The 27,691-nt window shown below is 40.4% G+C and overlaps 1 protein-coding gene across 8 annotated transcripts in view; it reads right to left on the bottom strand.

The window, feature by feature from the left end:
* The window catches only part of NTM (neurotrimin), a 962,543-nt gene that overhangs the window by 409,731 nt on the left and 525,121 nt on the right, over positions 1-27,691 (bottom strand). For all 8 annotated transcript variants that reach the window (XM_079103654.1, XM_079103658.1, XM_079103653.1 and 5 more), the window contains one exon: positions 9,545-9,629. In XM_079103654.1, the coding sequence (XP_078959780.1) occupies positions 9,545-9,629 (85 nt within the window). The remainder of the gene's footprint in view (positions 1-9,544; positions 9,630-27,691) is intronic.

Raw genomic sequence — 27,691 nt, 5'->3', positions numbered from 1 at the left:
CCATCATTCTGTTGATTGATGCTGTTTTCATTTTAAAATCTATTATTTTTTAAATCCATCACAAGAATGTAAGATTAATTTTCATGTTCATTTCATAAGATAAATCTTAACCCCCCTTAAAACCTTTCTAAACCAAAACATTTTACTCTGACAAAAAATTAGCCAAATACACCTAAATAAATCCAAATAACTCAATCACATTTAGGAGAAAAATATCAGGGAAAACTGAGACTGCTACATATAATAAGTTCATTGCATTCTAGTGAATTTAAGCCCTTTGGCATTGGGTTAAGGTGAAAAAGACCTTCTGTGGTCTCACTGGTGGATTCTGAGTTTCCAGTGCAGGAGGCACTGGCCTTGCTTCAAACTTGCCTAAAAGAAAAATCACCAAATCCAGAGGCTTCTTTCTCTATTTTCACATCACCATGAAAGCTCTGCACCTGACCTCCAAAGGTCAAGAGATGTGGGAAGAGGAAAAAAATTAGAAGCAGAGAACATAACAGATGGAAGGACTTAAGATCCCCAAGAGTTGACATCCCAACTCTTTTTTATCCAGCAGATGTCAGTGGAATTATCATGGGAAAATCAGTCCTCCAAAGAAAAAGTGTCTATTAGGACAAAATCTGTACATAATTTCCTGATAACCTACTCCAGGAACTATTCTGTATGACTTTTCTGGTGGGAAATTCATGTTCAGAGCCATGTACTGTCACAATTTGCTATACAACCATCTTGATAGGAAAATGAAAAATTTTTTTTCTCACTCCCTCTCAGAAATAAAATCTTTCAGGAAGTGAATTGAACTGCATAAGATTCCTAGGATCTAAGTAGATGTGTAGGAGAAAGCAGCAAACTAAATGAAGCAAATAACAAACCAAACACCACAATTACAGGAGAGTGAAAGGAATTTCTTTCTTTCTAGATCTTTCTGAATCAAGACATAGTATACCTATAAAGTTCAGTGAGACTAGTGCCCTAGCACAGACCTATAATCCCAATAATCAGGAGGCTAAGGATAGAGGATCACAAGTTTGAGGCCACTCTGTACAGTCTAGTGAGATTCTATGTTAAAATAAAATTTTAAAAAATTAAATAAAAAGAAAGGGCTGGGGATGTAGCTCAGAGGTAGAACACCTCTAGGTTCAATATCCAGTACTGCAACAAAAGAAATAAGTATGTATAATGACATGGGTGTCTAAGTTACAACAATTTATGATGAAAATTGCTAATGCATATATATGTTATACATATACATTTATATGCATATATATATGGACTAAGTTATAACTATGCCCTAAGCCATGCACATTATTTCAATTTATCTCAAAACATCCAACAACACTTTGAGGTAAGTAACAACCATACTTTTTAAACAAGGAGATGAAAAATGTTGCAGGGTTATCACTCAAAGAGCTAGAGTTAGTGAGTTCCTGGCCCCAGTTGGCTTTCCTTCCAGAATACCACTCCTGATAGAACATAAGTCAGTAACCCCTTGTTCATTGGTTGTGCTCTCATTAAACTTCTCTATTGTTTCCTTTTGATACATGCATGCAATTTGAAATCAAATCCTAAGCCCAATAAATACTAGTTTCCTAAAAATAGCATTATTTGACAATGTATGTGATGTTGATGACATTATTAGTATTATCAGTTATCTATAATACAGTGGGAACCCATCAACTTGCTCCTGAGGAACGAAAATTACTTATGATGATTTTTAACCCAAAAGAACAAATATGTTGTTGGAATGAATTGTATATTTTTTTGGTATTTCCTAAGAAAGGTATGTATTACTGGAACCAAAAATAAAAAGAGAAAGAAAGAAAAGAAGGGAAGGAAGGGAAGGGAGGGGAGAGGAGGGAAGGGGAGGGATATATACACCCAGGCCCCATCCAGTCTGTTCCAATGTCATGATATTCAGATGCACTGGTTTGTAGAATTCTAACAGAATTGCTTCTACCTGGACTTGTTCAATATTTCATTCCAGAGAAACACATAGAAATGTTCAAGAAATTTTAAACTCTGTGGGAGAATCCAGGATTGCAAATATCTGAGGCAAAAAGCTGGTGGAAGAACTTGGAATAAGTCCTCCTCCAAACAAAGCAGAGCAATTCTGGGATTTTCTAAGAGGGACCTCTGGAGGCCAGCTAGGGTTCTATTTCTCTATGCCAGAACAACATGAATACCTTTACACTCTTAGGTCCCATTCCTGAAACACTTCAAGAAAGGGGCCTATAGTGCACTGTGACAAGAAGGAACAACCAAATTCACTGTGTCCCAATGGAAGAGGAACTTGGAAATGAAGAAAAGAGGACATAATGGAGACAAGCACCCTGGTACAAGAGAGATGGCTGAAAAGTCAAACACAAGTGATTCTAAGTCCTAGGCCCCACTACCTCTGAGCATGTGATCTGGGAAAATACCTTACTTTGCACATTGTTTTGTTTTTTTTTTTTTTAATCTATAAATTCAAGATACACTTGTATGCCCCTCGTGGAGCACCTGTAAAGTTTAATGAGATTCTGCTTTCTATGGTTTAGATTGAAAGTGTCTCTCAAATGTTGAAGTCTTGGTCCCCAAGGCAATAATGTTCAGAGGTGGGGTTTTGGGAAGTGATTGGATAATGAAGGATATAACCTCCTAGATGAACTCATAATCTGATGGCATTATTGGGAGGTGGTGGAAACGGTAAGAAGTGAGGCCTAGTTGGAGAAAGTAGTCACTGGTGTCTTGTCCTTGGAGACTATATCTTGTCCCCATCCCCCAACCCCTGTTTCACTCTCTCTCTTCTTTATGGCTGGCACAAAGTGAGCAGCTGCCTTGCTCCAGTGCATCCTTCCACCATGATGTTTCCACAAATGCAACCTGCCTACTATGGACTGAAAACAATGAACCAAAGCAAATATTTCCTCCTCTAAGTTGGTTTTCTCATGTATTTGTCACAGCAACCAAAAGCCATCAAATATAGCTTGTAACATATTCAGCATAGTGCTTGACACATAGGAAACACAGTTGGCCCATATTGAGTCAGAGCTGGAGCGTGAGAAGACAGGATTTTGTGCCAGACCAAACCAGCAGTCAGAAGAGAACATAGTGCTACATGTCCGCTAATTGCATCAGAAGCACTGGCAGTCCACAGGATGCTTTGGGTCTTAGGAGGAAAATGCCAGTCTTTCCTTAGACACGTGCAGTCCTGGTTAGGGCTCACAGCTCGGTGAAGGATTGTATGCTGGATGTAGTCCTTTCACCCTTCCAGAAGGCCTCCTTGTGCAAGACTGCTTACCACTACCTTCATTATATGTAAATCCAGGTGGGTGGACTCCCTGATCTATGCAATGCTTTAAACTCCAAAACACTGTACTCCTAAAGGAGGAAAAAGGAGAAACATTTCCACAAAGTACCCATGAATTAGGCTTCAGTGATAACTGGCATACTCCTACTCCTTCTGCCCCATGGTTGGTTGAGTTTTTAGCTTTCTCATTTTAGTTTTTGGCTCCTCAACGGGTTCAGTGTGCTTCCAGGAGCCTTCCTCCACAGATCCATCTGTCTACGTTCCTCAGAGCCACAGTCCACCAGCTGGATGCCTGGCAAGCCCCTGAGGTGAGTACACAGTGGTGGTTCCTGGGAGGGAGCAGGGCAGTTGACATGGCATATGTTTCCTGAGTGGCGTTGATATTCCAAAGGAGTGAACCAAAAACAATGGATCAATAGTTCTACCACAAGAAAACCACTGCAAGGGGAACCTAAAAATAGAAAGATGGGCAGAGAGGTGCTTTTCTGTACCTCTCCTTACCTTGAAAAACGAATTTCCCTGAGGTCTACCTGGGGGTTGAGTACATTAGCAGGAAACAAGAGCAGAGTCCTCAAGGGCATAGGGACTGCATAGGGAAGTAACTCGGAAGGAGGCAGGAATATGTCATGGCACAGGTAACAACTAACAGACAACCAATGTAATCCACCTGTGTGCGGGGTAGAAAGACACCAGCTGAATAAAGTATGTGTATTAGGTATTTGCCTACCAGTACCTCCACCACAATCATCTCACACAAAAGAAATGACTCAGGCAAAGAAGTGATCCACTAACATGACCAAGGAAGAACAAAACAAGACAATTGGGAAGAACAGATAGGCAAGGGAAGAAGCTGTGTTCTCGGGAATTTATTTCTTGATTCATTCATGCAACAAATATTTATTAAACACTTTCTAGATACAAGATGTTAGTGATACAGTGCCAAATAAACCAAAGAATGGAGCTATTCTCAAGGAATTTACCATTCAATTAGAGAAGACAGAACACATATAGATAACAAAACAAGTAAGTGAGATAATTTCAGAGGGAGATGATCATTCCAAGGAAAAATCCAGGAGGATACTGGTGAAAGTGGTATGAGATTATTTTGATTTCATTATCAGGAAAGGTCTCAGTTAGGGGGCCTCAGTAAGCTTTGGCCAAAATAAGAAAGGGTTTTTTAAGGGGCAATCTGGGATGTGGTGTCCTTTACACTGGAGATAACCAGAAAGGGAAGTCTCTGTAGCTGGAATAAGTTTTCTGTGTTCATAAAACAGAAAAAAGTCCAGAGTTTACAGTAAAGTGAAGGGAAAGGAGGGGTGGGAGAACTGTCACTTAGACTTTATTAGCAAATACAATGGGCCAAGGCATGGGCTCAGCATTGGGATGCAAATCTGAAGAAGACAAAATTTGCCTTCAAGAGGCCTTAGGGTAGCTACAGAGACTAACAGAGAATCCATCTGCTTATAAAGTGAAATGTTAAGTGCTTTCCATGACATGTACATGGTGCCACAGCTTCCAAAATCTGCAAGGAGACTCTCAGGGTCAAATCAAGAATCGAAACCACATTATTCCGTATTATTCCATGGAGTTGTCATATCAAAACTCAAGTTTTATCATATACATTTCTCAAACCTTTTATTTTTAACTCATCCCAGAAAAAAACGGCATCATTCAGTCTCAAAGTCTACAGTCTAGACACACGACAGAAGGTGAGTTCCATCTTTGATACTCACCCAGGCAACAATTCACTTTCCTAGTTGATGTTTTATTTGGGGAATCTCTGAAATATGAAACACACGCAGTGAAATTACTGAGTGATGTGTTCATGCTTAGTGAAGATCTCTGAATGACACCCACACAGTTAACCATTTCAGATTCTCAGCAGCCAATGCCTTTGCTTTTCCAATACCCAGAGCACAGTTCTACCCACAGAAAGTCTCTGCTCTGACAGAGGGCACTCTGCAGAGGCCAAATGCAGACCCCATAGAAGGCCATATTTAAGAGACACATTAGGACTCAGTCTCTTGGCTATCTTCTTGTACACAGTTTGCTTTTTAGAGTTGGACCAAGTCCCTTGAGGGCAAAGTCCACAAGAGAGTGGAAGTCCTTGCACTTTTCCACACTCCTGTTCAGTGGTACCTGAAAGAATCCCTCAGTAAGTATTTTTTGGTTGACCACAATTATATTTAAAATAAAATGATAGAGAAATGCATAAAGGACTCAAATTGAATATAAGCTGAGGGATATTTTTGTTTTGTTTTCATCTATCTATTCAGCAAACATTTGTAAGAACCCAATCTTTGCTTTTCTGAGACCCGCTCTCAGTCCACAACAAGAGAGAAAGTTAAACAATATTTTAAATACAATCAGCTAAAATGTGTGGGCAGACATCAAGTACTACCAAGGAATGAGGGGAACACAGAATTCATAGGACATGAGAAGTTGGAGGGAGGCTTGGTGTACAGAGCTAGGTAGTGAAGTCTCAAGGCAACACTCCATCCCTGTTACCTTCATCTTGTGTGATTTTAGGTAAATTCTCCTTCCTGGGCTTCAACTTCCTCAACTGTAAAATGGAGGATAATTAACTCTGTTTTACAGAGTTGTGAAGATTAAATGTTACTATGTACATAGAATGTGCTTACCATAGTAACTGATCAATAATCAATAGTAATGTTCATTTTATTAACATTATTACTAGTGCCTCCTAATATAGCTTAAACCTTCCTAACAGTGCCACCTTAATAAAGTAATGCTAACTCTTCATGCCTTAGTTTACCTATCTGTAAAACAGGGATAATAATTATCATAGGAACTACATTATAGAATTATTATTAGAGATAAAAAGTAATGCTATGAGGGTGAGTGACAGGTTAGATATTATACAAAACATTTAATACTCCCTAACAAAGAGTGAGCACTCAATAAACCTTGACTAGTATTATTGTTGCAGATTCTGTTTTATGTAGCCTCACTTTCCTCAGAAATATGCATACAGAATATCAGCAAGAGGGCAGAAAGTGTGGGAGATTGCAAATTATTTGCAATTCTTTTCAGACTGTCAATGGCATGTTAAGGTGAAAGGTTACCCAATACCTCCACAAAATCATTAGAGCTAATTGGACAAAGTAAAACATCAGAAAAAAAGTTTCCTCAAATTACAATCTGCTCCTTAAGCCTTTATTCTTTGGGGACTATTAAAAAAAGAAAAAGTCCTAAAAAAATGATACTAGTGAGAACAAAGCAGAATAAAATGAACTAGAGCAAAAAGTCCTCTGCTGGTTATGAGAGAAACTACAATCCCACAGCAAGGTAGATTAGGGTGGCCTTCCAAGACACAGTAGACTGATTAAGTAGCTTGGTCATGATTAAGCAAAAGAGAGAAAGAGAAAGGAAAAGAGAAAGAAAGAAAGAAAGAAAGAAAGAAAGAAAGAAAGAAAGAAAGAAAGAAAGAAAGAAAGAAAGAGAAAGAAAGAAAGAAAGAAAGAAAGAAAGAAAGAAAGAAAGAAAGAAAGAAAGAAAGAAAGAAAGAAAGAAGGAAGGAAGCATGGAAGGAAGGAAGGAAGGAAGGAAGGAAGGAAGGAAGGAAGGAAGGAAGGAAGGAAGGAAGGAAGGAAGGAAAGGGGAGGGAGGGGAAGTAAGTATACACATTACAAAACTCTTCTACACACACATTAAAAATAAATAGAATAATCCATAATCCTGAACCACTAGATTATAATGTAAAATCAGGTTATGTGGAAATTTAGCAATTATCTCACAAACCAAATACATTCTGAAAGTCCTATTTGCCTCTCTGAACATAGAATTAGAAAATTTAGAGTCTATTTTAGCACACCCCCAATGAAGCAACCTTCCTTATTCTAGTGCATTAGAGTCTAAGAAGAATGACGATAATCCCAAGAGGCATGAGTTTCCTACACACAGGTTGCTCATTACACCAGGTGCCTAATTATGGCCCTAAATCAGGGTCATGGCCAATAGTTGATGTCAGTTAGACCCTTGTTCATCTAATCCCAGTCCTAGAAGACTCCATCGACTATGAGGGTCTTTCTTCTGCTTATCAGGAACACGTTCGGTCTCTGGAACTGTCATAATGGCAGGGGCTCTTTTAGCAGGGTCTTTCATGTATGGTCAGGTTGGGGTCAATTCGAGGATCTCGGGAGAAAGCCCCACTTTGTTTTCATTTGTTCATCTATATTCAAACAAGGCCCCTATGTGGAGAGCATATGTATAAACACAAACAAATATTAGTGCTTGAAAGAAACAATCCCCCCAATTGGGATAGAAAAGATGCATGGAAGGAAAGACAAAGAAAGAGAAGTCAGCTAGTACCTGATAATGTCATTTTAAAGAGAACGTGCTCCCCACCCAGGCCTGTCCCATGGCTCAGGATCTGCTGAATGCAGCCACGCTTTGATCTTTGCAAAGTTCTGATTCTCATGAGCTTTGGGGGCTACCTTCTGGAGACCAGATTGCCGCTATTCTTATCTAATCCTCCAGATAAGAGTCACTGTTGATGTTTGGTATTTATTTATCTCCAAATCTCTATTTAGCTGACTACCTTTTACCTTCTCCTTGAGGGGAAAAATCCCATTTGTATTTAAAATGGTTTCCATAGTAAGATGTCTCTATTTTGTCCCTAGAGGACTCCACCTCACAGCCCAGGGTTAGGGACAAAGGAGTCATCCAGAGAACATTAAATTTTCTTGACTATATTACTTGAGAAGTTCATTTTTATTTTTCTATTTATGTAGTCTAAAATCACTGCATATTTGTAATTCCCATTAAAATCCCTTTATAAAAAGATAGATGACCATTTTGGAGAGGGGGCAACTGGGTGTTTTATCTTGGTCCAAAGTAGTCCCTAAAGAGCTCAGTGGAAGAGGTAGGCTTCGAATGAATGAGTAACTAGGAGCTCAGTGGAGCTCAGGAGATGTAGCTCCCCAAAGACAAAGGATTTCGGGATCCTTGCAGCTCTGCATGGTTCCTTAAATCACACACTTCCTTTGGCAATATACAAATAATTCAACTCTATATTTCCGGTGACCCCTCCTCAACATTTCCTTTCCTGTGGGTATCATCTTAACCAAACAATCTAGTTTTAGAAGAACAGCCCTCAGTGGGAAAACAGTGGACACCAGTACCAAGGTTATCTTTCCAAGAATCTTCATGTGCAAAGGATGAAAATACTGTCATATTTCCTTGTGTTTATTTCGATTGCCTGGTTTGGAACTTTATTAAAGAGGACATAGTAAGTAAAAAAAAAAAAAAAAAAAAAAAAAGTCAGAAAAGTCATTCCCATGAAGCTTTCTAACTTTTACCCCATGATTACTCTTTTAAAAATTCCAGAGAGTAAAATTTCCCATTGCAATTAAGGTGTTGCCCTCATATGAGTGGTATAATTTGTCAACACTGGAAATGGAGTTAGTGTTTCTGTAGGGAAAATAATCAGAGAGATAGAATCGCCCTACTTTACACAAAGCATAGCCAAGATTATCCCCCACCCCAGTTCCTCTAAGCCTTAACCCCCAAAGCCAGTTGGGACCCAGCTCAACAATGAAACCTAGTTTCTGTTCCACAGATGAGTTTGGCACACACGGCTTTGGTGAACAGCCTGAAAAGAGCACAGTCCGTTAGAGCAAATGACATTTTCCAAAGACAAATCAGATTCCATGACTTCGGCCTCAGAAAACCACGTTCAGACAGGAGAATGCATCTCGGCCCACCAGCTCATGGCATGGAGGCATCCTGGCACAGACAGGCCCAGGACAAAACAGAGGCTCTGCCAGAGTCCAAGAGCTCTAGCAGGCAACTCCCTATGGCAGGGAGGAGTGAGGGCATTCATAGCAAGCTAGACCCCTCCTATGGGACTCATTAACTTCAGAGAAGACTGTTCACACTGAGCCACAGCCAGGTCCCTAGTCACTATGACCACCAAGCTCAGTCCAGAGGAAGCTGGGACCGCTGCCCTCAATCTCAGAGACTCCCTGGCTCAGTCACCCCTCACCCTTACCAAATCACTGAGCCAAGGAGGTCAGTTATGCGCGAACAGATCACCACCAGAATCTGAGCGTTTCCTATGATTGTCACATTCCCAGGCAAAGTACCCAATTCGTTTATGAAGTGTGCAACCCAGGGAACCAGCAATCTCTCTGCCAGCCCTGGCATGCTCTAATGCACACACCTGCACCCCTGCCCCTCACCCCCAGGCCATACAAATCATCGTCAATTCGGAGAGTGGCAGTTCCCTACCTGAGGGTGGCGCTCTCCCCCTGCCGGACCGTCACGTTGTCCATAGCTTTGGGGAAGGTGGCATCTCCGCTGCGCACGGGCACTCCTGTGGGTACAAGGAACAGCAGCCTGAGAGACACGACCACGAGGCACTTCCAGGGCAGGAACAGGTACCCACAGACCCCCATCCTCGACAGCCACAACTTCCCAGAACTCGGCAGATGCACTGCACACGCCCCCTGGGCGAACACAGGAAGTGGGTGGGGTGGGGGGGACAGGCACAGGGACTGAGCGGTGAACTAGCCGCAACCAGGAGGCGCGGAGAGGAGAAAAGCGCGCAGACTCCTCCAAGTCTAATATTCCTCTCTCAAATCCAGCCTCAGCTTGCCAACGTCGGAGAACCAGTTTCCACGGAAGACATCCGAAGGGGGCTTTCTCCGCGCCGCTTGGGCCAGGGAAGGTGGCAGAGAAAGGGGAAGCGCAAGACAGGTGTGCAAGGTGCACGTTTCAGGAGCCGCTTCTTCCCATTAACAGTTCAGACATGGCACTTTGGAGAGGAAGTAAGCACTTTGGTACCAGAAAAGGAATGGGGGTGGGTTTCATCCAGCTACCCAGATGTGGACTGCAATTCCTCAGTTCAAACAAGGGGAAATCCAACACTTTCTTTGTAAGTTTCCGAGAAAGGCTGGTCACCAGAAACAATATGTAACAATAGCAGATGGAAAGTAGAGCACGCAGGAGGCGACCAGGGTTGTGCAAGGAGACCGCTAAGCAGGCTTCGTGCAATCCAGACCCGGGGATCCTGCCGCAGCCGCCTCGGTCAACTTCCTCGGAGCCCAAATACGCGCTGCAGCCGCAGCGATCAGGGCGGTCTCGGCGGGGCAGTGGCCTCGGTGGCGGCCGAGGCAGGAGCGGTGGGGTAGAAACCGAGTGCGGCGGCCCTTTGCTCGCTCTCTGGCTCGCTGGCTCGCTGGGGAAGGCGAGGCGCAGCCGGTACCGGAGCCGCGCGGACGCCACGCTCAGCGGCCGCCCCCGGCCTCCGCGCCGCCTTCCTCCCGGGAGCAGCCCCGACGCGCGCGGGCCCCGACCGCCGGGGTTGTCATGGCAGCAGCTCCATCCCTGACCGCTACTTTCTCCCGGTGCCGACTCGGAGCTAGCAGGCGGGCGGGCGGCGCGGACTGCGCGCTCATCCCGGCGGGTGCGGGGCGCGGGGCGCTGGCGCCCACCTTAACCCCCACCGCGCCAGGCCGAGGCGGTGCACCAGCACAGGCCAGGAGTTTAACCATTTCCCCCCTCGAAGAGCGGGCATATCCAAATTAAGAAGAAAGACAAAGTTATCATGCAGTCTTAATAAACCTGAGAGGTCTTAATAAGGCTCACAAACTAGAAAAGGAAGACACTGCTGCAAGCATACATGCACCTTTAAAATACTCAGATTAAGTCCATTAGCATTGAGAGTAAATTCAGAGTGTTGGATGTTTTAAAATCATTTCATTTTTTAATTCAATAATACAGCTCCCACCCCTACGACCACCCCTTTCCCCAAAGCTACTTAAAACCCCAAGGACTCAATACTACCATTCCACCATTCTAAACAGAGTTCTCCCATACATAAAATGGGGAAATCACAGAAGCCTCAGTGTGTGAACACAGGTAAAGTCGCAACAAAATGTTGGTCAAGTTCTGACAATGGCTTTCTTAATAAAGAATTGTTTTGTGGACAATGAAAGATTCCAGCACTGCAGAAGTGCTCCCTGGGATGGATGAGTGTAAGCACTTGCTTTATTTATAGCACAGACTCCCAGGTTCCCTGGGCTTCACACTCTTGCACAGCTGATTTCATCTTTAAGAGGTGTGGTTTTTAAAATTAATCTTGAAACTCAGGAAAAAATTGAATATGCCTTAATTCCTGATGGTCCTCCACTCTGCCTGTTGCTGGTCCTTCTGTGCTGAGGTTATTGTTTCTCCTGTCACTTCAGCTCTGAGGGAAATGGCATGGGCCCATTATTGGGCCTCATCCTTGTGCAAGTGAGCAGAGAAAATCAACCAACTCGTGGACAATAGGCTCTCTTCTAAAAAATTCCCAAATCTGAGATTCCACTACATAGCAAAATTCTCTCTGGGTATAGAAAGGAGACACCAGTGGATTTGTCCTCTGGCTGTCCCCTGCCCCTCAGACTTTTCATCAGATTTAATGAGAATGTTTAAAAAAAGAAAAACAAAACTACAAAATAACAGAAAAAATTTCTTCCTCAAACACATTCAACATGAAAATGACTGAATCATTATACCTAAATTACTGTAACTATCAGACCCTTGTGTCTTAATAGGGTCCTTGCCACTTTGAATTTTTACTGATATCAATCATTTGCATGTAGATAGCATGTTAAGAATGACACAAGTGCACTTCTTCACCCATTATATCCCCTTCATACTAACTATTAGGGTAAGCATAGCAGTAGCCTTTTGAGATGTGGCCAAACTTCAGGGTAGCAAAGACTAAGAAAGCTTGCCTTTCTTTTATAATTGTTGACTGGACCATGCTCAACCATGAAAAAGTTGAGCAAGTTCTTAGAATACATCACTGAAGGTCTCAAAATACTATGCAATTTTCCTTCCTCTCCTCTGGTAACTTCTACTGATATTAAATTCTCAGGGAAACCCATCTGCTACCTTTGGCCACTTGGAACCATTTGATACCTAGTAACTAAAAATACTAATTGTCAATTTATGGCAGTAACAAATGACTTTACTATAAGGAGAAAAAAATACATCTATGGGGAGCAGAAGGATTTCGTTTATAGTTTTGTAAGAATGGGAAGAAAATTAACCTATTTTAGCACCAGTCCATTCTTGCAAGAACCTATAATTATCTCCATTTTCCAATGGGACATTGTAGAAATAGGAAATTGAATGATTTCACCACGCTGAGCTGTTATGTGAGAGCAGACATAGGTATGAGATTACCTTTGCTGATTTTCAGCCTGACAAATTTGGGGTTCTTCCCTGAAAGCCAAAGGGGTGAATTTTCATTTCATTCATCCTTACTGCTCCCCATTTCAGTCCCTCTTCTTAAACACAATCACACCACATCAAGTGGAAACAAATTTTAGTCATGAAGAAAGAGGGACTTATTCTGGGCTCCGAAGTCATTTCCCTTTAGGCTGAGTATAGCGGGGATGATTCCTTTCATGATAAATCTAATTCTGTCTCTTGCATCTAATTCCCAGGTAGATACAAATGAGCATTAGTTTTTGCATCTAGGAATGTGGATAATGACAAAAGCAGTTCCTCCCAAGGGACCTACATACATGATTAACTCTACAGGAAAATACTTAGAAATTCATTTAAGATGGAAGATGCTTTATTAATACATTTTTCTGCCACTACTTCATTATTATGGCAAGGTAGAAAAATAATTCTTATAGACCCTTTAAGAGGAGCAGTTTATACTGGCCTGCATACAGTTGATCTAAGACACTCAAACCATCTTTGTCTCTGGCCACAAGAAAGAATGCTGAGCTGTAGCATCCCAGTAATTATCAGTAGAAAAACAAGCAGAGCTCAGGTAACTCTCAGGGCAGAAAAAAGAAGAGCCACTCACAATCTCATACCTGCTTCTTGGACCCTGGGATCCAAACTTGATTCACAAATGGAAGTTAAGGAAGTGGCAAAAGGTCAAAGGTACCCATATGATTAAAAAGCCAGGATTGATTTTATTCAAACCTCTTATTGAAGTGGTTTGAAAAGATGAAGATCAAAATCATATGTCAATTACCTTCCCATCCCCTAATCCCTAAATATAACCAACACTTAGTGGCTTATCTTATATCCCTTCTCTTGCTTCATAAAAACTGCTGGATTTATTTTATTTTTCCCAGCATATGTGAGTTAATGAAAAAGGGATGACAGTCAGAGCAATTTCATTATTTGTGTTCTTTATAGAAACAACTTCCTCTCTGCCTCCTGGAAAGCAGATGCCTAATGAGTGCCACCTCCACCTTCTTCCTCCCATCTCGCTCTCCTTCCTCCCTTCCTTCTTGCATACACATATACTATACACATAAATCAACTTGTCACAGCTTGTCTCTGTACTGACAGCTGTAATTGCTTCAGGTTATAAAAATATCTATAGGACAATGCCTTTCAAACTCACAGACACACACACACAGACCAACTGGTGCGTGCGTGCACGTGCACACACACACACACACACACACACACACACACACACACACCCCATTGCCTGAGCAAAAGAAAACAATCATAGTCCATTTAATAATCTTGGGAGTGCAAAGCAGGGGAGGACTGAGGAGTTCACTGGAGTGCTGGCAGGCAGGAGAGAAGACAGTAGTCAATGGAGAATTCTGGAAGCTCTGGTTTCTATACACTGAAGCAGGTTTGGAACGGGAAAGAATTCCCCATGAAAGGGAAGTCAGCTGGGTTTGGTATTTTTATTTTACTCTGTGTTACCTACAGCAAGTCAGAGTAAGCTAAAGAGCTGTGACTATTCCACCACAAAAGAGACCAAAAGAAGAACACTAGCTTAAGAAATGCCAGTTCTACTTCTCGTTTTCTACAAAGGCGAAAGGCCCCCCTCTCCTGGTGGAGATTTCAAATAGAAGTGCAGGCCTGGAGATGAGAAATGCAGGGCAGTTAAAGAGTGGCAGGACATCAAATAGTTATTGGAAGATTTAATCAGAAAGAGCAGTGTAAATCTGGATAAAGAGATGCCTCCAGGGGTGTAGGGAAGGGCTGGGCTCTGGAAAAATACATGCTATTTTTTGCTCCTTTATGAATATAGGATCAAAATAAAATCACTGCTCATCTGGCCTGCAGTCCAGCACGTTAGGATTTCAGCAGGAAGAGCAAAAGGGTAACTTGAAGAGGGCTCCAAGGAGAGAAAAGGGGTCAGGAATAGAGAGAACCAAGAAGGAGGGTATGAAGAAAAGGCCAAGGTGTGGCTTTCTGTACACTTTGAAATCCATAAAACTTTATAAGAGATGCATAAAGCAGAGAGATGTTGGAAAGAATAATTGGAGGCAGGTAGAAAAATAATGAGGAGCGGGATAATGAGTCAAAATCAAAGTGCCAAGAAAGCAAAAGGCAGGTACCCAGAGGACACATTCCAAGTGTCAGGGGTCTTTGGGGCAGAATCTTTCCTTCTGTAGGTTTTAGGTCATGGTAAGACCCTGGACTCATGGAATCACAGAATGATATGCTCAAAAGGAAACTTGGAAGGTGCTTAGTATAACCAATTCATTTCCTAAGAGAAGGATTGAACCCCAGAAGGGGATAAGAGGACATAAAGTTAATAACCAGCAACACAGGACAAGAACTTAAGACTCCTGGAATCCTATTCCTGTGTTCTTTCCACCATACCTGTTAAGTAGTGACATTGCTTTATAGCTAGATAATAAAATTTCTGCTTTTACTGCTTCATCAGTGGGTCAAAGAAAGAACCACTGAGGGCATGATACTATAACTGCTCAGTATCCCTCTGCAGGTTCATTTATTCAGTTGGATTCAATTTATTCTGTAATTCAACAGGTAGATTTAGAACTTCTCCTGTGTACCAGTGACTACATTGAGAATTAGAGAGATAACAATGAAGGACATTAACCCATCCCTCAAGTTGCCTATAGTCTGGTTCTCTTGATTCTGCCAATAGATTTATTTGTGTTAAGATTCATAAATGTTGATGTTTTAATAAAATTATATTTTGAAATTTAATATTCAAGTTTTAATGTCCTTCACTCCCCTATAAGCCCTTGAGTACCTTTTCATTGCTGAGAAAAATAAGCTGGACTCTGCCTGGTCTGCCAGACCCTTGAGAAGGATTTTCCAAATCTCAACACAATCAACTGAGTAATCTAGTTCCTAACAGAGGCATTAGGAGGGGAATGGATATTCCCAATGATGTCAAAATGTCAGGAAGAGTCAGGTATGGGGGCACACACCTGTAAGCCCAGCAGCTAAGGAGGCTGAGACAGGAGAGTCAGGAGTTCACATCCAGCCTCAGCAACTTAGCAAGGCCTAAGCAACTCAAAAAGACTCTCTCTCTCTCTCTCTCTCCCCCTTCCCCTCCTCTTTTCTTTCTCTCTTTCACTCCCTCTTTCTCTCCTCTCTCTCTCTCTCACTCTCTCTCATATATATATGTGTATGTATATATATATATATGAGTTGGAGATATGGTAGCATACCTGGGTCCAATTCCCAGTACCCCAAAAAATGTAGAGAAGAAAATTTGTATACTCAATAGATATCCATTTAGTTTTCATTCAGGAGTGTACTGGCTAGAGCAGTGAGAAAGAGAGTCAAAAACAAGAGTGGAGAAGACCTTGCTCTCTTAAGGCATACTGTCTATCGGGGAGATGGATAGTAAGATGGATAGTAAGTGAATCATTTTACAAAATTAGGGATGCAGTTATGATGAATACTGTGAAACAGAAATGGAAGAAGACATGTGACTGGAGGTTCTCAATGAATCTGGAAGATGAACAAACATTTCCCTAAAGAAATGATGATGAGCAGAAACTTACTAGTAGGAAGAGATGTAGGGCACATGGTGTGGGCAGGACCCTCACCATGTAGGTAGGTGGACTGTACAGATTCTACTTGATCTAAGACCAGAAAGGGCACTAAACAGAAGCTACCATTTACCATCTCAGTTTGTGTTTGGTTAAACTAAGGATGCGTACCCTTGAAGGGCTGTCTGTCTCCCTCAACACTGTGTTTATTCATTTATTTATCCTTTAAGTGCATGCTTATCCACTAACAAGGACTGTGTCCTGTGGAATCACACAGAGCAGAAGTCAAATATATGCCCGCTCCATGGCTAGTATAGGACCTTGGGAACATAACTTAGTAGCACTAATGGGACCTACTGTAAAGGGTAAGTGTAAGACTGAAATGGGAGAGGAGGCATAAAGGGTCAACCCAGAGCCTGGCAACTCCTGTCCTTCTCATGCTGGGTTGGAAGGATCTGACTCTGAACTTGCTTCCCCCTTTCCCAGTCAGCCCACATGGGAAGTTCATTCACAGACCCCAGAAGCAGTCTGCAGAGTGGAGAACAGGCCCAAGAGAACTTACGGTGTTCACATCAAGAGGAGGCTTTATTCCAGAGACGGAAAAGAGACCTCATGCTGAGATGTGGTCAGAGAGAGGAAGTCTCTTAGCCTTTGCACACCCATGACAGGAAGAGTGATGACCCCATCCCTCACCCTACTGTCCCATTCTCAAATGACTAACTATCAAATGACTATAGTCTGCACACAGAATAGAGGCCTGTGGGGGGAAAAACCTGCACTTGGGAAAGAGGATTTGGCTTTTCCTTCCTGCAGCAGCCTGGGAAATTTGATCTGTTCCCATGTACACCAGAAAGACAACAAAAGAATCAGGAAAAAAGAATAAGCCCCAGGCCATAAAAAAGGGAGCCACACACTCTGGGCTCCTTTCAGGAACCTCTAAGTTCTCTGCTCCCACGTGGCTGCATCCAGTGCTTCCTCAGGTTTTCAGGACTTGACATGCTTCAGTCTTCAACACACTAGTCATTTTGTAATATCCTCTGCCTGCCTCTTCCCTCCTATTTTATTTTTTCCCAATACTGGAGACTAAACCCAGGGTCTGGTGCATGCTAGGCAAATGCTCTCTATCTCTGAGATACATTCCTGGTGCTTTTACTTTATTTTGAAATAGGGTCTGGTTACATTGCCCAAGGTGGCCTTGAACTTGCAATCCTCTTGCCTCAGCCTCTTGTGTCACTATGATAATAGGATGGACCATTACACCCAACTCCTCCCACCTAATGTCTATATCCCAAGACAGTGCCTGGGATTAGCTTTATGACCCCTGTGAAAAAGTTACTTGTGTACTTTCTTCTGTATGCACAAATACATACCACATCTAATGTTCACAACTTTAGAATCAATGGGTTCTAACCAACTCTGATTGACTCAGCCTAACCACAGTCAAGAAGTGGTTTCTGGAATTAAAAGAACCCTATGCATGGCAATCTCATCAGCCTCAAATCTGAAGTTTATAACCCCCAAATGAACTGTCAGAGGAACTTGGTTTATCTGTCCCCCTCTACTCCTTTCTCCCTGAACAGTCAACTATTACTCATGTCTCTCGTTAACCTTTTATTCTCACATTCTTTGAAGGTTTTTCTCGTTATTTCTCAACTGAAAGCAGCAGCAGAAAAGGTAAAATTTAATAGAAAGAGGATTTGCTCAATAATAAATGAAGATAACTTTTCGTAAATAGTTTTTTTTTTTTTTTTTTCTTTTCTTCAAACCAGAAGGCCTGGGTTCTAGTTTCAGTGCAGCTCATCAATTTACTACCTTAGATAAGTTACTACTTTTAGAAAATCTTAGCTCCTTCATTCATCAAAAGAACCAACATCTTAATTATGAACTGTGGGTAGTTGTGAAGATATAATGGCTAATTTGTTCCAAGGAACTAATATGCTTTTGAAGAATTAATGGAACGAATTCAGAGGAAAATAACAACACAGAAGATAGACTGGGAAATTGAGGGCATGGATTTTAGCCCCAACTTACTGACTGTAAAGTATTGCCTAAGCATCTGTCCCCTTCCCTCGTAAAAGGAATTTGGATTAGATGACTTCCAAGGACACTTCCAACTGTAATAGTCTATGATTATAATGCTTCTCAATACTCTTCTCAAAGACAGTTTACCCTTCAGATTCACTCATCAATTCCTCCTGTACAGCAATAGCCTCCTCCTACTGCCCTTCCACTCTCCCCATTCACTGAGGTACCACTTCAGAAATCAGAAAACTGTTGCACAAAGTAATTAATGAGCTGCCCTGGATCTAAGGCAAGCTGATGGAGGAGTCAAGATGATTAAAAGTCTTCCGATAAAGGGTTTCTTTAAGGAAAAGAAAATCCCACAATGCAACCAGCAATGTTAATCTTCAATAAATACGCTGTTAATATTTAACTGGCATTTATTTAAACTTACAGTAACTGTCCTATTAAATCTAGATTAATTGCCCATTTGGGAATCTTCCCCTAAAGCCTAGCTGGGACATGGCTATGTAGATCATAGTCTATGCCAGGCATCCAGTCATAAAGAGAATGTTTAAGCCTTCCTTCTAAGACTAGATTATTAGTATAGCATGGTTGGAGGAATCATTAAAACTTAACTGGACTAGAAGTCATATACTCTGAGTCCTTTGACTTTCTGGGAGTCTTTCTTTTAAATCTCTGCTATATGGCATGATTTGCTTTGCTATTCCTCTTTGTTTTATATTGATATTCTCTCCCCCCAACTTTTAGTGATTGTTTTTTCCTTTTGGACTTCATATTTTATGCTCATTCTTAATCTTGCCTGGGTTTCTTGAATATACCATTTAGGCTCCATGGCCAGCTCTGTAACACACACACACACACACACACACACACACACACACACACACACACACAGATACATATATATACATGCATGTATAGGTAGATAGATAGATAGATAGATAGATAGATAGATAGATAGAGATATATACATTTTGTGTGCCACAGAGAATATTTTATAAAGGTAGTTGTATATAAAAGACTAAGAGCTATGAAATAATACCTGAGTCACTCTGTTTTGGAAGGGGCAGCCAGAGTGTAATTGGGTAGAACTGATCTTTGTTAGCCCTAAAATCAATCAATATTTTTTATTACAAATTTATTTATTATTGCAACACGCTTACATTTTTACAACACACACACAAACTGACTTTATCAGTGTACTAGGGAGACGTGATTATCAGACAAATACTGGATCAGGTGGGCTAGTGTCTCACTAATTCAGCAAGGATGAACTGCATCTGAACTTTCCTCAAGGAAGTGGGAACTCAATGAGACTAAAATATTCTACTAAGGTATCTGAAGGTTAGTTCACAGAGTGAGGGCTATATAAATTTCTCATTTGCCTTGCAGACCTAGAGATGGGATGGAGTTGGATATGGGCATGGATGGACATGAAGTTGAAGATGGGGCACCAATGAAGTGAACAGATAGAAAGGAATTTACCCATTTTTAAAGAGCGCTAAGCATATTTTTAACCATTTGTTGTGGAAAGTTGGAATCTGTGATACTATATTATTCAAGTTTTTCTGTATTTCTAACTAAGGTAATAAATAAAACCATCCATTCCTTTTTTTCTACTTTATTTTAATCATTTTTAAGTTAAAAACACTACAAGATCCTTACATTGTCTTTAATTAAAAAAAAAAAAACCCACCATACACTAAGCATCTTTCCTCTTTATTATATTCATACTTAAGAGTTTGGGAAGCAAACACAGTTCTTTACACTTGGGCGTCACTCTTTTACCTATCTGTTGGTCTTCATGCATTACTGTTGGGAGCTCATGTCCTTCCACACTGAAGGGATGAAGGATGCAGTTGAAGCACCGTAGAGCGCTCTAGGCGTCCCTCCTGTCAAGTCGACAGGCTTTCTTTCCCTCCTGGAAAGGAATAATTTCCCTAAATCTTTTGTGTGCTTTCTTCCTGTAGCTTACCAGAAAGCTGAAAGGACTGAGCAAGTCAGAGCAACTTATGAATGGCTTGAGAGAGTGGGCTTACATGTACTCAGGTAGCTCTGAACCTGGGGGAGTGAGGGGGTAAATGGTGTGAATGTGCCTGTGAATAAGGAGCAACATATGAAAATAATTCATCTTTCTTTTCACAACACTTTTGACAAGGTTTCAGGATCAAAGATGCCTTTAAAAAGTGGATGATGAGAAGACTATCTTTTATTCCCCCCAAAGGCAGAGAATTAGCTTAGAGCTAAGACACAAATCAAGGATAGATTGACATATTTCTATATGGGGAAGTATTAATATTAGATTCCCCAAAGGATAGTTGCTAGGACAAATCAAATTTAATATTTTTACCAATGAGCTGTCAAAAGAAATTCACAGAGAACACTCCCAAGTTTGCTGAAGACATCAAGTTCCCTTAAGTAATTAAATCTTCAGCTAACACAGACGAGTTGAAAATAATCAGCAAAGTTATGTGAATATGCACAAGAGTGATAAATGGCTTAGAACATATTTTAGGGAAAATAAATATGTTTATATGACATTGGACTCTAGGTGATGTGGTAAGAGACAGTGATGTGGGATGAACTGAGCATGGATTCTGAAGTTAATGATTTAGACTTTCAGTTCCACAAATTACCAGCTTGAGCTTAGAAAACTGTCTTACCTCACTAAGTTCAATTTTCTCCCATATTAAAAAGAAATATCCCTTATCTGTCTTATTTACTGTGAGCATTAAGTGAGATAATACTGTAAAGTACTCAATGAAGTACCTGGCATGTAGTAACAAATGTTGACAAATGTTACCTAATGATTATTCCTTTATACTCTGGGAAAATAACATTGTAATTAATTATTACCAGTGGTTCCCAAGCTATGGTCATTGCAAGACATTTATAGTAGGATACTAATAATTATTCTCTGTAGATATCAGGATTTTCTTTTTTCCTTTTTTTAGCAAATATATTTTATGAAAGATATTAGAAGGAACAAAGAAATGTCAATTTTGTTCAAAAGTGATATATCAGTTCTTCAAATATTGCTTGTAATAGTTATATTGTAGCTCACAAATAATAAACAAACGTCAAGAGTCCAGTTGCTGCAGTCAGAAATCAAGAGCGACTTTTAATCTTTCCTCCCTCATCATTCTCTTCCATTACCTCACCCCCAACCCCACCAAGTTTTTATAGATCACATCCGTCCATTTTTCTCAACCTCCACTTCTTTACTGTGGCCAAAAATCACCATCTCTGCTTATTTTCTTATCTGGATTACTGAAGTTTCCTTTACATGTATGGGCTGCCTCAGCTCTTGCCAGAACTCTTTCAGTCTCTACACTGAAAGCAAGATTTCCTGAAATCTGACCATGTTGCTCTCTGGGTAAAATTATTTGTGGTTCTATGCTGCCATAAGAATAAAATTCCAACATTTTTATGTGTTTCTGACTTGGCATATGGGTTCTTTCAGCTTGTTCTCCAGATTTCTCTTCGCCAGTCAGGTCAGGTTTTCTTTTAATTGATTATTATACGAATTTCTAAAAGGTTCCTCTTTCCAACCTTGAGCCTTTGCATATGCTCCTGTCTGTCTGGAATACTACCTCCAGGTTTTTCTCACTGGATTCTATCCTTTCTCTTTCAGTTATAACTCCCTCATGAAGCGGATCTATTCTGGTTAACTACAGTATGTATCCACCTCATCAGTGCTTCTTACAACATTTGTAATATTTATAATTGTTTAATTTCTGTCTTTTTTTCTGTTATACTCCCAAAGTCTAACACAATGCCTAGCATAAAATAGACTTGATAAATATTTGTTGAACTTAAGTGAATAGCACAGCTGGGCAAAATTCAAAAATTAAAATGAATTGGCAGGGGCTTCTAAATCAAGAACATTAAAAAATGAAGATATTTGGTATTCACAAAGTATAAGGATAGTGAAAACATCAACTTAATGGCTAAACTCTAGAGAGAAATTTTTAAAAATCCTAAGAAATCAAGATAGCACTTAGAATCACATTTGTATATACAGTTATACAGGCAAAAAATAATATCTAAATAAGATAAAGGAAGTTTGGGATAAATTAACAGGTGACAGACCTCTATTGGTTTATTAGGTTAGGCGTATCTGATGTATAACCTTTGAAATATGATTCCCATGCAAAATTGCCACTGTCCAAAACAGGTAACTGGAACATCTGAATTGATGTGACCTGGTGTGACCTTTCTAATGTCATGTTCCCATCCCCCCAGTAATTCAATTGTGTGCATGGATCAGGAGTAATCAAATTAGTCTCATCTTCTCTGACTCCATACCCTTTATCACAACTCATTCTAGAATATTTGTGCATATTAGATAAGAACATTTTTAAAAATGTTGCAAGAAAACATGTGTGAAATTTATATGGAAATGAACCCTGAGCAGGGGGACATCTCCCTTTGGGCAGAATTAGTTGGATGACTTGCATTTCTATCCTTCACTCCTTGCCTGTTTCCTCCATGTTTGACCCCTGACTTCCACAAAACTAGGGGGAGGGACCCCTGCTGAACTTCCCACTTTGCATTTGCTGCTTCTTGGACATTGTCACCTGCTTACCTCAGACATGTCCCTTGCCTCATTTGACTCCTTCCTTTTAAAGGGTCAACTTCTAATAACTATTAGAGCTGGATTATAACACACATCTTTAAAGTGCTGGCATGATGCACCCTCTGCTCTGCTTCATCGCTTCCCTGTGCCAGCCTACTTTCCAGGGCATGATGGGAAGCAATTGACTTTTCATGTAATTCCTCATTTTTCACTCTAGCAGAAGAGAATTATGACAGCAATCATCTAAAACAGTAGATAATGCACAGGCCTGAGTTCTTGGCTTGATACTCTGATGATTTTCTTCATGAGATGTTTAACTATAACTTCATTTGGGAAATTATATTATTCACTTTCATTTCCTGAAGACACAGCTGAATAACATGCACAGGGTCCCTGAGATTCAAAGAAATAGTAAACCCAAGATCAGACAAGAGTGTTATAAAAATTTTTCCCCAAATCAAGGTTAAAGTAAATTAGTTGGAAAAGTGGTCATTGCCTCCACAGCTGGAATGAGCGTACCCTTCTGACATTTAGTCAACGAGTGCATACTAGCTTATGTGATGTGAACAATAGGGACTGTCATACATGGCTACAGACTGCTGGAGGAGATAAATGTAAAAAAATAATTGCACACGTCATCATTGAGTCAAACGTGGAATCAGTACACAAAGGGAAAGTGCAGGATTAAAAGAGAAGAAACAGGAAGGAATGGTATCTTATTCAAAATTACTCCATCTCAGCACAGGGTAGGTAAAATATATTCAATAATATATAAACTTGAGAAGGAGGAATGAATGAATAAAAATGTGGAAAGAAAAAAAATCATAGAATCTTGATTTCACGATTTTTCTCAGAGGCCATTTGGCGGTACCTCCCCGTAGGCAAACGTCTGTGCCAGACACTTTTCTTTCTTTTTACAGGCAGTAGGATTCTAAGGAACTGGAGCGCACTTATCATGTTCTTATTATTTGTCACACCAAAATAGGAGAAGTATATAAATCAGGTTACATAAATATTTCCAGGACAGTCATTTTGCCCTTGAGAGAGATAGCTAACTATACTCTCATAACAAATCCACTTTAATCCCAACATCCAACTTCTGACCTCCTAGGACTCTCCATCCAAGAATAACATTAATACTAATCGGACTATTAGCCAGCGTGCTTGGTTTGAATCTGAAAAATTTGAGAAATGATCTTATAAATTATTTTCCAAGGATATCATTTTTAAGCATTAACAGGCATAACTGACTCTGAATTCTGGGAATTGAGCATAATTACATGGAAATTGACACAACACAAATGCCAAGAATTCTGTTAACCTTTAATATCTTTTAAAAACTCTCCCCTTGTAATTATCTCTTTCCTTTGTTTTAAATGCTATCGGTGAATATATAGAGACATAAGCAAACACAAAAGTAGATGGATTATAGAATCTTAATCTTTGGAATCCTACAGTTTTCCAGATGTTCCATAAAACACAAGTGATAGAGTGCTTAGAATTTGACAATTTCCAGGAGTTGTTTCTGTCTCGTATTTGCTCTATTCTGCAGAGGTTCTCTGCTTATAATTCTCCAGGTTGGGTGAAAGCTCCTTTGCATTAGTAATTATGTGAAAATGTAAGTCTAAGGCATTGGGTGTCTAATGCAATTCTTGACCTGTTCTGTGTCTTTGCAAAAGTCACTGCACCTTTTCCTGTGCTTCAGATTTCCTTTCTCTAAAGGGAGTGTGATGACATTTAATTCCAACTGCAACAATATTTGCATAGTGTAGTAAACTTTACCTAGGACATTTACATCCTGAATCCCACTGATGTATGGGGTTCTCTTGCATTTTTTCCCTCCTCCTCAGACTGCTGTGCTATCACCAGGCTTTCTTGCTGTCTCTTTCTCTTTCTACTACTCCAACTTTAATTAAATATTTACTAACCTCTCTGCCTCCCACCCTGCCTCTGCCTAAACCAGTGCTTCGTAACAGGGGAGGACAGACTCCTTGGGAAGTGAGGAGGGGCAGCATGTAGTGTGGAGACTGATAATCGCCATCGTGGGGGACGTACTGCTGCCATCAGTGTATGGGTCAGGAAGGTTAGATGCTCAGCAATGCATAGACTATTTACTCGTAGATGTCAAACGCCTGCCAGGCATTCAGACGAGTGAAACCTTTTAACCTAAGCTGTAAAATATACTCCATTGAACAAATAAACAAAAATACTTTTACAAGGTTTTAATGTTTGTTAATTCTTCAGGAATGCAGCTACCTTGCAAGTCAAGGGTTTGATTTGTTCAGATATTTACCATGAAGTGTCACTGGTCTGGAAGATTCTAAAACAAATGGGAATGTTTCTCATTGTATTTAAGTCACAAACTCTACATTCCTGTCTCAGTCTGTACTATAACTTTACTGTCATATTCACGATGACTCTGTACATAAAATTATACTTCATTACATCTTATGATGTTGTTGTTCACAAAGATTTATTTTACACTTATCAATTAATTTTTCTTTTTTAGATGCATTTATATGTCATTTTATCTAAGAACTTAATGTTTGCATAGTAATAAAGATTTTTAAATACCTTAAATTATTTTTAGTTTAGAAAAATTTAAATAAGAGCTAATATAAAAATTACCACATGCAGAAGCCAACTTATCTGACAGTGTAGAGTTCTCATATGTTTGTGACATATTCAGGAACTTTAAGTGGCTTCCCTGCCTATAACCGAAAGTCTAAACTCCCAAGTTTGCTATTTAGGAACTATCACAAGCAAACATAATAGTATTTTTCTTTGACTTTATAATGGTCTCACATTAAACCTCACCTAACTCACCAGTGACCAAGTCAACACAGGCTACTTGTCCTTTCTGGAAAGTTGCACTGAAAATCACAAGATATGAATTTGCTCACATCATCTCTGCAGGAATTCCTTTCTTTCACCCACAACTTTCTAAATCCCATTCAGAAAGGACCGTTTTAGATTCCTTTTCTTCCATGAAATATTATTTTTCACCAATGTTCCCCAATCCCCACTTCCCCTATTTGTGGATATCAATTATTTTATAAAATCTATCTATCTTATCACAATATAGGCTATACATACATGTACACACATGCATGTGTGTGTTTGTTTGTATTACAATTAATAGTGTGTTTGTCTGATTTCACTGACTACAAGCTATAAGTGCTCTGAAGGCAGATACTATTTCTGGTTCACTTTTGTACTTTCCCAAGCTGAGTAATATGTGTGATAGAATGTGAGTTCAATAAATTTTCATTGAACTGGCCTTTCAGTACTTGAGAAAAATCTAAGCACTATTATCCTTATTTCTTGCATGAGGAAATTGGGCTCTAAGTGAGTTCTGGAAGGTTATTTTTATGTAGAGTTCATATGAGGTCTGCTATTGAGGTCAATATATTATTATCTCCAGCTCATGCAAGGTCCAGATATGCACCTAGAAAAGGTCTAGACAGGGTATCCTACATTGTTACTGAAAAGAAGTAAAATAAAGTCTTCATTTCTGGATCAGTTTTCCAATATAATAGGCATGGACACTATGATTCTATGTATCATTGATAGTGGGATATTATCCCCAAATACAGCAGCATGTTTCCTCATTTTAAGACTTTGTTCCCAACAAGATTCAGCTAGAAATAAGACATGAGTTTCCCAGAATCTTCCCCAGGCTCACCTGATGGGGGAAGGGTCAAACTCCAGCTGCACTCCTTGGCATGGCGCCAGCCTTGACTGAACCCATCCATCACAGCCGAAGCCTGCCCTTCTCACACGCTGCATGAGTTGGAAATGGAAGTGGCCTTTTAACAGAACATTGTCTTAGGATTGCGTGAAGCAAGGCTGACAGAGAAAGGAAGATTCATTCCTGACACCAATCATACTAATATCTGTCACTGAAATGACATTTTCCCTTTAATGATGAAAAATGCATCAAGATAGAGGGAGGAGAATGAAGAACCCTATGTGCTGCTCTGGTCTGGTAAGGAGGGAAACTTCTGCTGCTGCTGCTGCCACTAGTTGCAATTTGGAAGAGGTGAAAAGATGTGTGGCCAGTTGGTTACTGAACAAACAACTGGTACCTCATTTGGAAGAGAGGGGTGCAAGCAGATGGAAGCCTGTGGGTTAGGCAATGTCACTGAACATCTGACCAACTTCTCATTAGGCCTTCTGCCTGTTTTTTCAATAGAACTGCCTCCATTTCTTTCAGGCTCCAACAAGGGGCTCAGTACTGATTTTCAGGGCTGCTATATACATATTTTAGCACGTCCAGTTTTGTAAAAAGGAATACAAAGCTGCTGAAGGACCCCACGCCTTCATTCCCATAGTCTCTTATGTGGAAGCGTTACAACTAAGGAATCCATTCAGCAGTGCGGGTCCCATATGCATATTCAGTGGAGGGAGTCCCTTGGTAGGGATGATCCATAGGTGGGAGAAGCTATCATTAAGTCAAATTTTATAAGTTAAACCTAAGGTAAGAATGGCAGAGAATTTGGTCTGTGTCTCCTAATTAAGGAAGCATAGCACTGGCATTTAGAGAAAGTTACACAATTGTCCAAAATACTCAGAATGACTATTTCCTAACAGGTATCAGACCTTTACTAGAAGTCCATTGATGGTGACATCTATATAAAATCATTTCTTCTCTCTTTTCCTTGCTATTGACAGAGCTGCTTCCCATAACAGCAGTTAAAATCTCCAGATATCGACCATTCTGTGTCTTTTGCAGCTGTGGGTGACCACATTACATGGCAGGAGTAAATATTCCTCCCTAATCAAAAAGAAGCATGTGCCCCCTTCCAGGTCTCATCATTTCTGCCTTTGATGACAGCCAGGTGATGGTAGAAGAGATGGAGAAAGGTGGCCACTGTTCACTCATAAAATGAAGACCAATTTCTCCGGCTTGCTGAAGACTAACTCCCATGGTCCAGAGAGCCAAAGCTGAGCTTCCAGACATTCTATCTCCAGGCTCCTTTGGTATCCTTTTGTTAAGCCTTTGATAGTAAGGGGCTTCACTACTTGCATCCA

The sequence above is a fragment of the Sciurus vulgaris genome (genome assembly GCF_902686455.1).
Source record: "Sciurus vulgaris genome assembly, chromosome: 11".
Lineage (NCBI taxonomy): Eukaryota > Metazoa > Chordata > Mammalia > Rodentia > Sciuridae > Sciurus > Sciurus vulgaris.
Note: the sequence above shows the minus strand (reverse complement) of the source record. Positions and strands in the feature narration are given on the sequence as shown.